The sequence below is a fragment of the Gorilla gorilla genome, chromosome 4 (assembly GCF_029281585.2).
Source record: "Gorilla gorilla gorilla isolate KB3781 chromosome 4, NHGRI_mGorGor1-v2.1_pri, whole genome shotgun sequence".
Classification (NCBI taxonomy): domain Eukaryota; kingdom Metazoa; phylum Chordata; class Mammalia; order Primates; family Hominidae; genus Gorilla; species Gorilla gorilla.
The window spans coordinates 161,128,494-161,141,222 of NC_073228.2; the positions used below are offsets into that span (position 1 = coordinate 161,128,494).

General features: G+C 47.4%; 1 protein-coding gene across 5 annotated transcripts in view; it reads left to right on the forward strand.

Annotated features, from left to right (window-relative positions):
• CYFIP2 (cytoplasmic FMR1 interacting protein 2) overlaps nt 1-12,729 on the forward strand; it is a 134,291-nt gene that overhangs the window by 31,805 nt on the left and 89,757 nt on the right. For all 5 annotated transcript variants that reach the window (XM_019027387.4, XM_004042898.5, XM_055387217.2 and 2 more), the window contains exons 6-10: nt 2,837-3,018; nt 4,918-5,014; nt 6,362-6,490; nt 9,884-9,988; nt 11,871-11,962. In XM_019027387.4, the coding sequence (XP_018882932.1) occupies nt 2,837-3,018; nt 4,918-5,014; nt 6,362-6,490; nt 9,884-9,988; nt 11,871-11,962 (605 nt within the window). The remainder of the gene's footprint in view (nt 1-2,836; nt 3,019-4,917; nt 5,015-6,361; nt 6,491-9,883; nt 9,989-11,870; nt 11,963-12,729) is intronic.

Genomic DNA, 12,729 nt, shown 5'->3' on the forward strand with positions numbered 1-12,729 from the left:
AGTGCTGAGTGGCCATGTGTGATGGTGGCTGTCATATTGGACAATGCAGATATGGACCATTTTCATCCTCACAGAGTTTAGTTGGACTTAGACTCTGGAAGGAGAAAGTATGACTTAGTCTGGTCTTTGAAGGAAAGGACTGACTGACTGGTTGGGGCTCTCAGGCCTGTGGAAGCAGAGTGGAGCTCAGTCGGGGCCATCATTTCTCCTCCCTCTTCCTTCCCTGCTTTCCTTTTCTTCCTTCTCTTTCTTTCTTGCTCTTTCTGGGTTACTTCAGTAGCCTCTTTTTGTTGTTGCTGTTCCACTGCCTTTTAAAATTTTTGGTACCAGTTTTATAGAGATATACTTAACATATGCCATATAATTTGCCCATTTAAAGTGGATAATTTAGCAGTTGTTAATATATTCACAGAGTTGTACATTCATCATGACAATCAGTTTTATTTATTTATGTATTTTTGAGACAGAGTCTCTCTCTGTCACTCAGGCTGGAGTGCAGTGACACTATCTTGGCTCACTGCAACTTCAGCCTCCTGGGTTCAAGTGATTCTCCTGCCTCAGCCTCCCTCCCGAGTAGCCAGGACCACAGGTGTGTGCCACCACGACCAGCTAATTTTGTATTTTTTTTTTTTTAGTAGATATGGGGTTTCTCCATGTTGGCCAGGCTGGTCTCGAACTCCTGGCCTCAAGTGATCCACCTGCCTTGGTCTCCCAAAGTTCTGGGATTACAGACATGAGCCACCACACCCGGCCCACAATCAATTTTAGAACATCTTCATTACCCCAAAAAGAAACCCCATGCCCTTTGGCCATCACCCCATAATACCCTCATCTCCCCAGTCTCAGCCCGAGGCAACCACTAAGCTACTTTATGCTGCCATGGATTTGCCTGTTCTGGACATTTCATGTAAACTGAATCATATAACATGTGGTCTTTTGTGTCCATCTGGCTCTCTTCAGTTAGCATTATGTTTTTAAAGCTCATCCATGTTACACCATGTATCAGAATTTCATTCCTTTTTAGGACTGAATACTATTCCATTGTATGGATATACCGTATTTTATTTATCCATTCATCAGTTGATGGACATTAGTTTATTTCCACTTTGGGGCTATTATGAACAAACATTGATCGTTCACGTACAAGTTTTTGTGTGGACGTATGTTTTCATGTCTCTCAAGTAGAGACCTAGGAGTGGAATTGTTGGGTCAGATGGTAACCCCACCTTTAAGCCTTTAAATACCCCCTTAACTATTCTCTCACGTCTATCTTTGCACCCTAGAGTCTGTTCTCCCCACAGTAGCCAATGTGACTCTTTTAAAATATAATTCAGGCCATGTTATCTGGCCTCAGAACCTCCCATGTCTTCCCAGCTCAAGCATTGTCCAAGTCTGAGCCCTCACAAAGGCCTGCAAGAGCCAGTGCCCTGACCCCATCTCTCTGCCTCCTTCCTGTACTCGCTCCACTTCAGCCACCCTGGCTTCCTTCTCATCCCTGGAACACACCTCAGGGCCTTCACACTGACCATTCAGTTACCCCATAAGCCTCTTTTCCCTCCTCTTTCAGCTTCTTTTCCTGCAAGTCACTTCTTGAGGATTCCATCTCTGATCTTCCTCCTTAGAAGGACAACCCCTCTGAGCCCTTCTCCTCAAGCCTTCCTTCTTTATTTTTCTCCATAGCACATACCACATTCTAATAGATCTATGTATTGTTTTCTGTCTTCTCTCACTAGAATGTAAACTCCTAGGCCAGGCGTGGTGGTTCATGCCTGTAATCCCAGCACTTTGGGAGGCCAAGGCAGGCAGATCACTTGAGGTCAGGAGTTCGAGACCAGCCTGGCCAACATGGTGAAACCCAGTCTGTACTAAAAATACAAAAAATTAGCTGGGCATGGTGGTGCGTGCCTGTAATCTCAGCTACCCAGGAGGCTTAGGCAGGAGAATCACTGGAACCTGAGAGGCGGAGGTTGCAGTGAGCCAACATTGTGCCACTGCACTCCAGCCTGGGTAACAGTGAAACTCCATCTCAAAACAAAACAAAACAAAACAAAAAACTAGAATGTAAATTCCTGAAGGCAGAATTTGCTTGCTTGTCTGTTTTTCTCTTGTTTCCTGCTCTACCCCGGGACCTAGAATGGTGCCTGGCACATAGTAGATGGCTATTAAATAGCTACTGGATGAATGAACCTGTTTTCCTCTCTGCATGTCTCTCACTCTTGGTCTCTACCTTCTTATCGACTGGTACCTGACACTGTCCTAGGTGCTGGGAATGCCAAAATGAGTAAGACATAATGCTCAGCCAATGTCTGTTGAATGAATGCATTGGTTTGCGTCACATGGAGGCAGGTTCCAGGCTCCCCTCAAGAAATCAGCTTCGGGCCAGGCACGGTGGCTCATGCCTGTAATCAGTCCCAGCACTTTGGGAGGCCGAGGGAGGTGGATCACGAGGTCACGAGATTGAGACCAGCCTGACCAACATGGTGAAACCCCGTCTCTACTAAAAATAGAAAAATTAGCTGGGCATGGTGGCACGCGCCTGTAATCCCAGCTACTCGGGAGGCTGAGGCAGGAGAATTGCTTGAACCTGGGAAGCGGAGGTTGCAGTGAGCCGAGATCACACCGCTGCACTCCAGCCTGGTGACGAAGCAAGACTCCGTCTCAAAAAAAAAAAAAAAAAAAAGAAATTAGCTTCGGATTTAAGGATCCTCTGAGAAACATTGCCTGGCAGATTTGCCTTTCTCCAGAGGGCTGGCTCTGAGGAGGGCCCTAGAGGAGCCTGGACCCTGCCCCCATAAGGGAGCACAGTGGACCTTACCCGCTGCCCCTCTGCCCCCAGCGCAAGGCCATCGAGCGGTTCTGCAGCGAGGTGAAGCGGCTGTGCCATGCTGAGCGCAGGAAGGACTTTGTCTCTGAGGCCTACCTCCTGACCCTGGGCAAGTTCATCAACATGTTTGCTGTCCTGGATGAGCTAAAGAACATGAAGTGCAGCGTCAAGAATGACCACTCTGCCTACAAGAGGTCAGGGCAACCTCCCCCTCTCCCCTTTCCCCATCCAGGCCCCTCCTCCAGGGCTGCCTGTCAAGTGAAGGAAGAGAATGGAGCCCCTCTCACCTGCTTTTTCTTTGATACCAAACTAGCCATCCCCCAAACATAGTGAGGCTTGGCCTGATTCAGTGTGGTTTGAGGAACAGGGCATAGAGCTGGGCCTTGGAAGAACTTGATCTTTGTAGAGTTTTATATCTCAAGATGGAATCAAACCCTCAGTTCCCCCATCTCTGGAGCAGCAGCATTTTATGTTGCCCCATGTAATATGGGACCAGTAAGATCATCACAAAATGGTTACATTAGTCATTTTCTGCAAGAATCATAAAGCCAATTCAAACAGCGTATGTAAAAGAAGGAAATGAATTGGCTCACAGAAAGTCCAGGTACACCTGCACACAGGCATTCAGATGACAATGTTAGCCTGAGTGCCTCCAGCTCTCAGGTCAACCTCTTCCTCTACATTGGCTTCATTCTCAGGTCTGTGGTGGCTTCCAGCAGCTTTCCTCAGGCCAGTGCAGCAATCCCAGCTTCTAAGGAAGGACAGGATGCTTCTCCTTCCAAATACTTTCATGGAAGTCCCAGGGAGGATTGCCTTTGATCAGCTTGAGTCATATGCTAAACCTTCTATCAGTCACTGGAGGTGTAGAGGTGGAGACACCCTGATGGGATGGTTGCTTGCCTTTGGAGTCCAGGGTCTCTGCCAGCTCTTAAGAAGAAGAAGGTTAGCCAGGAGAGGTGTCTCACACCTATAATCCTAGCACTTTGGGAGGCCACAGCAGGCAGATCACTTAAGCCCAGGAGTTCAAGACCAGCCTGGAAACCATAATGAGACCCCGTCTCTTTTTTTAAATTAAAACAAAAAAGAGGACTGAAAGTGGGGGAGGAGTCATTCCAGAAACCAGTATACAACCACCCAGAAGTCTCTTGAGAAGGATTTGCTGTGTCTCTGATAAAGAGAGACCCTCCTTGAATGACATCTTCCTGGGCTGCAAGGTAACTAGAGAAAACAGACTGATTCTCACAAGTTTACCCTCCTAAGTCAACTGTGAAATCTGGTGGTGTCCAGCAGGCCGGGCCCCATCTCAAGGCTGACTTAGAAGTGACAACTTTACAAAGTTTTTATGGGTAGCTTATTGCATAATATCTTCTATCAAATTTTCCCCACCTGTAGCCAGCCTGCTTCTGTCATGGCCACAAATGAGATCCTCTGCCGCCCAGCTAGGTCATGAGCAAGGTGGGGTGTCTTGTCTGTTTTCACAGTTCATGGTGACACAGGTGGCACCATCCCCAGGATAGGCTGGGAAGTCAGGCAGCTACAGCCTTCTCCCATCAAGTCCTGCTTGTGTTCCCTGTGCCTGTCATCCCATCACCTGCAATTCTGTGAGGTTCAGTAGCCTTCTGTTTTCCATACAATGCTTTGCTTTGGAAACGTTGAAGTTTTCCTGTAAATAACAGAATACACAACAGGTGCATTCTAGCATCCTACCTGCACTGCTTCTCTATAACTTACTATGCAGCCTCACTGGAGGTCACAGGAGGGTACAAGGATGATCATTTCACTCCCTGTTTTACCACTCCCAGCTGGTTGATGGGATGCTAGTTCCCCTTAAACTTTCTGAGATTTCAGAGATTCTTAGTACATTCCTGCCTCTTAATTTAAGGGGCCCTTATTACAAGGGTGTAGACAGCCCCAAAGCAAATGACTTCAGAACACACTCTGTTTCGACATTAGCGTTGCCTGGGATATTCAGAGCTCATTAACTTCCAGGATGGTGTCACTCTGTGTTAGGTGGGCGCGGGAGCCCGTGAGGCATGGTTTAGGCCATTGCGCTTGGACAGTCCTCTCTGCAGCACCCACTATCTGCGTTTCAGGGCAGCACAGTTCCTGCGGAAGATGGCAGATCCCCAGTCTATCCAGGAGTCGCAGAACCTTTCCATGTTCCTGGCCAACCACAACAGGATCACCCAGGTGAGGGCAGACTCCTTGTTAGGCCCGGCGTGATGTCTCAGGGTTATAGGCAGGCATGTAGAGGTTGGGTGGACCACAAGCCCAAGCAGACAAGCTCAGTCTGCAGCTTCCATCTCCACTGCCCTACTTGAGAGTGAAATGTAGCTGAGGACTTAAGTCTGTCTTCCCAACCCCAGGTGGCCAATTCACCCCCTCCAGTTGTCATGCTCATGAAGCCCTCTCAGCCAGTGCTCTGACCCTGCATCAGGGTTGAGAACGTGGGGTCTGGAGTTAGGCAGCCTTGTTTTCTAATCCTAGACCACCACTGACCCACTCTGTAAGACTTGGGGCCAATCTAAGCCTCAGTTTCCTCATCTGTAAAATGGGTCTGTTATTTTGAGAATATTTTGAGAACCCATCTCATAGGACTGTTGTGAGAAATAAATGATACCAGTATATGAAAAGTCCTCAGCATGCAGATCCTGACAGATGTTCAGGGCCTAGGAAGACATAGCTGTTATTGCTGCTGCTGCTTTGCCAGGGTACACCCCTCAGCTGCCATTTTCCCATTTTGCCCAACATAAGCAAGACAAGCATAACTGTCACTTCAGCCTAAACAGTCTCTAGCAAGAATATCTGCAGGACTCAGGCCAAAACTGAGGGGATCCTCCATCTTCCAAGGGTGTTCACATTCAAATCCATATCACGGAGGCCCTTGGGTTGACAGGGCCCTTGCCACTCTTTGTTAACTGCAGAAAGCTGTTCAGTAACTGAGGCCTCAGGTTTTCTTTCTCTTGCCTGTGGGAAGTACCAGCAGTGCCCTCCTCTGCATACCCTGCAGGGGCCTGGTTGGTCCCTTTGGAGAGAAAGGGCCTAGGGTGGGGACCTCAGACCCTTCTCTAATAGATGTTTTTCTACTGCTGTGTCCTGCCAGGAGGGAGACACCTGCCCCCCTCCCCACCGCCAGCTCTCCTCCCCTGGGTGGGGTTTTGCTGCCGTTGTCTGAGAAGACATCCTAGATAAGCCCACATCCTCCAAGCTGAGCTGAAATGACAAGAAGCCTATTGCTGTAAAACTGAGCTGCTTTTTAGCTCAGGCCAGGATAGCACTTTCTAACCATCAGAACTGCCTGGGAATAAAATAGGGGGTGAGTTCCTTGCCATGGGAGGTGTGCAGGAGTACTGTGGGGACATCAAGGAGAGGATTCAGGCATCAGGTGCCAGCTGGCATGCAGCCTCCCCTCCCTGGAGCTGTGATTCCTGGCCATCAGCAGGGACCACACTGGCCAGCTGTAGGGCTTCTGCAGGGGTGCAGGTGAGGGTGCAGGATACATGCGCTGCCTAACCTGAGGGTGGCGCTGCTGTTCAGTGTCTCCACCAGCAACTTGAAGTGATCCCAGGCTATGAGGAGCTGCTGGCTGACATTGTCAACATCTGCGTGGATTACTACGAGAACAAGATGTACCTGACCCCCAGTGAGAAACATATGCTCCTCAAGGTAAAACTCCCCTGAGGCTGCACCCATGGAGCCTGGGCTTACCCTCTCACCTTCTTCTTATTAAAAATCCGTTTTAAAAAACAATGTTTCTTTTTTCTTAAACATTGATACAGATCTTACGGCACATAATGGTTTGTAACCTGTTCCTTTCCTGTAATATAATATACCGTAGTCACCTTTCCAGATGTCATTAAGGCTATTTCTACAATGTTATGTGTAATGACTGCCACGTATTCCATTGTATTGGAACATTGTCATGTAACATATCTCCTGTGGTTGGATATTTGTTTGCTAAACTTCATTGAACACCCTTGTAGCAGTTTTTGTGCACATCTTTTTGTCAAGGCAAACTTCCTAGAAGAGAAATTGCTGGCTCAAAGGGAAAAACAGAATAAATATTTTTTTTATTTCAATAGTTTTTGGGGAAGCAGGTGGCTTTTTGTTGCATGGAAAAGTTCTTTGCTGGTAATTTATGAGATTTTGGTGCACCCATTACCCAAGCAGTGTATGCTGTACTCAAAGTGTAGTCTCTCACCCACCTCCCTGCCTTTTCCCCAATTCTCCAAAGTCTATTATATCATTCTTATGCCTGGGCACCCTCATAGCTTAGCTCCCACTTATAAATGAGAACATACAATATTTTGTTTTTCATTCCTGCTGTTACTTAGAATAATGGCCTCCAACTCCATCCAGGTTGCTGTGAATGCCATTATTTTGTTCCTTTTTATGGCTTAGTAGTATTTCATGATGTATATATATAACACATTTTCTTTATCTGCTTGTTGGTTGAGGGCATTTAGGTTGATTCCATATTTTTGCAATTGTGAATTGTGCTGCTATAAACGTGTGCAAGTGTCTTTTTCATACAATAACTTCTCTTCCTCTGGGTAGACACCCGGTAGTAGGATTGCTAGATCAAATGGTAATTCTACTTTTAGTTCTTTAAAGAACCTCCATACTAGAAAACAAAATAAATCTTCAAGCTTTTGCTACATTTTGCCAAAGTGATCACAATTGTTTCATCAGTTCACACGTTTCATTCCAGAATTGTCGTATGTATTGTTTTGGAAAATCTGGAATATACAGCAAAGCATTAAAAAATGTAAATCTCTCACAATCTCTTCACCAAGAGTTAACACTTTTAGTTTTCTTTTCCAAGGTGGAGTCTCATTCTGTCTCCCAGGCTGGAGTGCAGTGGCACAATCGTGGTTCACTGCAGCCTCTAACTCCCAGGCTCGAGCGATCCTCCCACCTCAGCTTCCCGAGTAGCTGGGACTACAGGTACATGCCACCACACTCAGCTATTTTTTTTTTTTTTTAGTTTTTTGTAGAGTCAGGGTCTTCCTATGTTGACCAGGCTGGTCTTGAACTCCTGGGCTCAAGCAATCTGCCCACCTCGGCCTCCAAAAGTGCTGGGATTACGTGCATGAGGCACTGCGCCTGGCCTACTTTCAGCATTTTTATGTACGTCCTTCTAAGTTTTTTTCTATGCTTATATATTTTCAAAATTAGCAATCTGCATGACCATGTATCCATTTTATCTCATGTGACTAAATTTATTTGGCTATGTTATGCTGCTGTGAGATAATGTGATTTCCATGAGCCTTCCTTAGCCATTATTCCATTGTTAGCTTAGGTTATCTCTAACTTATGCCCCACAGCTGTAGCACTGACATGAACAGCCTTCTCCCATTCTTTATACACGCTGCAGAGCCCCTTTTGATTCTGTCCCAGGTCCTCACCTCTCAACGTTCTGGTGGTTTTTCCTTTCTTCTCCTTCAGTGTCTCTCCTGCTATTCTGAGAATCCCAGCCCTGTGCTGGTGCTCCTGTCTTACATGTCTTAGCACCTCAGTTAAGTTTGCAGGGCTGGGTGGCTTTGAGACTTGTTCACTCTGGCTTCCTCCCGACATCAGAAATCCAGAGAAGCCACTCACAGTTCACACATCCCTCTCACCCCTGGTGCTTTGCCTGGGTGATTGCTGTAACTTTCCACAAGCTAAGTCACTCACTACTTACCAGCCCACCAAGTAGTCTTAATGCAGCCTTCAAATTCTCCGGCCCCCCACACCCGGACTTCCCTGCCTTCTTCCCTCTCTGTTCCCCACCCTCTTCAACCTGGCCTTCACATGGTTTTGCCACATGGTTAGTTTGTGTTAGTGAACTCAGATGCCACCGTGGAGCACTCTCTGCTCTTATGCAGAAAACGATGAAGTTCATTCTGCAGAACAAAATATACCCACAGAGTGGCTCACACCTGTAATCCTAGCGCTTTGGGAGGCCAAGGCAGGGGGATCACTTGAGCCCAAGAGTTTGAGACTAGCCTGGGCAACACAGTGGAACACCATCTTGACAGACAAATATAAAAATTAGCCGGGGGTGGTGGCGTGCACCTGTAGTCACAGCTTCTTGGGAGGCTGAGGTGAGAGAATCGCTTGAGCCCAGGAGGTTGAGGCTGCAGTGAGCTGTGATCACACCACTGCACTCCAACCCGGGTGGGGTGGGGTAGGGAACAGAGTGAGACCATCTTAAAAAAAAAAAAAAAAAACCGGAAATGCACCCACAGAGGAAGCAACCTGAGCAGTACCCTGCTCCACCCTGTTCGTGTCAGATGAGAAATAAAGGAATGGAGAGAAGTGACTTTCTCATGGTCACACAGCTGCTCAGGCCCCCTTCTGCATACATGTTAAAAGGAGCAAAACAAGCCAGCATTCAGGAGACTATTAGAAGGGTTGGAATCAAGAATGTCAACCCACTCAGAGGGCAAATTCAGGAAGAGATTTTTTAAAAAAAATTAAAGTCACCAGCAGCTCCTTGGAAACCTTTACATTGTCCTTTCTGTGGAGAAAGAGGTGGATACTTTCACATTCACTAACTGTTCAAGTATTCATCAGATGCCTGTATTGTGCCACACCCTGGGATACAGCAAGGAGCTAGGAGCAGCCCTTTCTCTCAGAAAGATCTAAATGCGGAAATATTGTCAACAGATCCTGTTCGGCTCCTGTCTCTGCTGCTTCGCTGTGTGGCCTTGGCGAGCTGTCTAACCTCCCTGTGTCTCTGATTCCTCATCTACAGAATAAGGTTATTGCGGAGAACTTGACTCAAGAGAAAATCATTCTTATTAAAGCTCTGAGCACAGACTCTGGCCCATAGTAAGGGCTGAAGAAGTAGCTGCTGTAGTAATACACTAAATTTCTGGTTGAAATTAGACTTATATTTCCTGCCTTTATTTGAAGATGCATAGATTTTTATAATATAATGTGTGTCTCTACAGGGTGTGTGTGTGTGTGTGTGTATGTGTGTGTGTGTGACACATATACAGACCTACCTTTTTGTTTTTAAACTTTTCCAGCAGATGTGATTAGTTTCTATGCTCTGCCCTCTTCTCATTCTAGGTGATGGGCTTTGGCCTCTACCTTATGGATGGAAATGTCAGTAACATTTACAAACTGGATGCCAAGAAGAGAATTAATCTTAGCAAAATTGATAAATTCTTTAAGGTCAGCAACTGGGGCTGGGGCTGGGCAGAGGGCTGAGGTTACCAGCACCAAGATGTCTTTGGGGGAAAGGGATGAAATGAGCCAGAAAACTGTCAGGTTTTTTTAATTGAGCTGTAGCTCCAAAGATCCCAACAGTAGGAAGAGGAGGAGAATAGAATGGCAGGGCCTCCAGCTGCCATTGATGGAGGCATTGATGCCCTAGAAGGCTGCTACATGAAAGCCACACATCGTTCCAAGTTGCAGGATTCAGCTGCGATTTGGCTAGGAGGAGGCCCTGTGATTCTTTTTTGAATGCTGCTTTTTTTTTTTTTTCCTGAAGTCCCTTGTCACTTAAAGAGGTACATCCCAGAAGACAGCACCTGCTCTAATTTCCAGTATAAATCAGAGCTCGCAGAAGTAGAATGATTAAAGACTGGATTTTAAATTGGTTCACATTTGCAAAATCACAGCCTCTCACCTGGTACACCAGGGGCCACCTCAGCTTGCCCTTACCTCTGGATAGAATGCCTCAGCAACGTTCATCATATACTCACTGTGTTTCAGTGCCTCTGAGAGTTGATCTTTTGGCCACAGATCTTTAAAAATTTGCAGTTAAACTAAGCCTCTTAGAATTTTGCAAAGGAATCTTACACTTTGGAATTAACTTCCCATGTTCTCAGTTTATTCTAGCATTAGGCACTGCCGACACAGAGCAAGCCTGAGAGGTCAGTCAGGGGAAAGCCCAGATTAATATTCACAGCAGAACTCCTTAGTGGTGTGACATGGAGGGCATTAGATCGAGCCTGAGTCCCACTGACTCTTCAAGGTTAAGGAAAAGGAACATAAGTCACTAAGAGGAATCCTGTGCCTTGGCTTTGCTTGTTTTCAAGGGTGGAACTTTTACTTTTCTCTAGAGTTGCCCCAGATGAAAATAGGGCTCATTTTGGGAGACCCTTGCAAAATCTTCCCTAAGTCAGCATGAATGAGATGAAGGTAGAAGAGAAATACAACCTCTCCCTTGGCAGGCCTGGGTGTAAGTCTGGCTCTGCCACTTGATAGCTGGATGACTTTGGGAAAGTCACTAAATCACTCTGAAACTGAGTTCCAAGTCTGAAAAATATGAATACCAAGGGTATCGGCTCTGTAGGGTTCCCTGGAGGATTCAGTGGGGTTACATAGATGACTCAGAGCCCTGGGTTGTATAATCCTGGCTTCTTGACTTCTAGCTGGTCTGACTTTATGAAAAATCACTTAAGCTGTTTAAGCTTCAGTTCTTCTTCTCTGAAATGGGAATGATAATAGTGCAGACTTCACAGGGCTATTGTGTGGCTTGAGATACTGTTTTTAAAGTGCTTGGCATAGTACCTAGTGCATGAGAAGCACATAATAAATACCAGCCTCCCCGCCATTTGCCCTGGTCTTTGGTCGGGAGTTGTTTGCCCTCTGGTGTTAGGTATTATTATGGTTTTAATTGCTTTGGAAGTACAGACTTTCTCAGGAAGACCAACAGCACTCACACACCTGCTTCTAGCCTAGAAATCATAACAGCAAGGATGCTTTAAGCCAGGGAAGATTCGAGCGGAAAGGACCCTGCACTGGGCAGCCATCCATCCAGTCCTTGGCCTTCACACATGCTGTTGGCTAAGTGACCTTGGACAAGTCACTTTGCCTCTCTGGGCTCCGTTGCCTAGAACATAGAGTTGGTTGGAGGCAGGGGAGGACCTATACGCTGGCTAGGGCTCCGTTTGGCTTCAGAGTCACATGGTAGCATCATCGGAAGCAGAAACTACGGGTCGGCCCCCAGGCACACACAGAGGCCTGCCTCCCACAGTGGGGTGGCAGTGAAGGCGGCCACCCCAACCCCTCCTCAGCATCTCACGAGCTGTGTTTGCTTCCTTTGCAGCAGCTGCAGGTGGTGCCCCTTTTCGGCGACATGCAGATAGAGCTGGCCAGATACATTAAGACCAGTGCTCACTATGAAGAGAACAAGTCCAAGTGAGTGCCTGCCGTAATGTCTCTCGGCTCCCGCAAGGATGCCCAGCCCGGGCAGAGAGCCGAGGGGCCACTTCAGCCCCTCCTCCCTCCCCAGATCCCTGGGCAGGTGGATTCCATCAGAACACAGGTGCCAGCCGGAGGGGAGCCGCGAGGGTGCTCTGAGCCCTTTTGTATCCGCCCTCTGCTGCCAGGTTCAAAAGGGCTCAGAGCACAGCCACGCCCCTTGTCCAGCCCAGCAGTGACTCGCATGTCCTCTCAGCAGGACAGCAGGAGTCCACCTCCTTCTCTGAAGAGTGGCCAGCCCTCAGTGGTCCAGTGAGGAGAGGTGGCGTTGTTCCTCCTCACGCTGATCCTCTCAGGTTAGGTGACCGTGCGCTAAGTCCATCGTGGAGTCGACGTGAATTGGGTGGGCAGCCTCACCTTCGGCCGCTTTATAAACCACAATTCTAGGTCATCTATGCAAAGGACTGGGGTGTCAGTGCTTCACTGAAGTTGGGGGGCTCCAACCTCGGCTGCTCTTTTGGTCTCTGAGGCTGTTAGGGTGGTTCCTTCTGTGTGCTTCTCGCCCAAAGTTATGGCCTCTCCACACAGAGGGGAACCAGCCGTCCTTTAGTCAAGGGCGAGTGTATTGGCATCTTAAAAAGATATGAATGGAGTGTCCTTGAACTGCATCCGCCTGGAGCCTCTGCGAACAAGTGTCCAAAGGAAAGCTCATGTAGTCGCTTCATCACCCTCTGGCTGCTAGCGCGTGACGGGGTTTTGCAGGA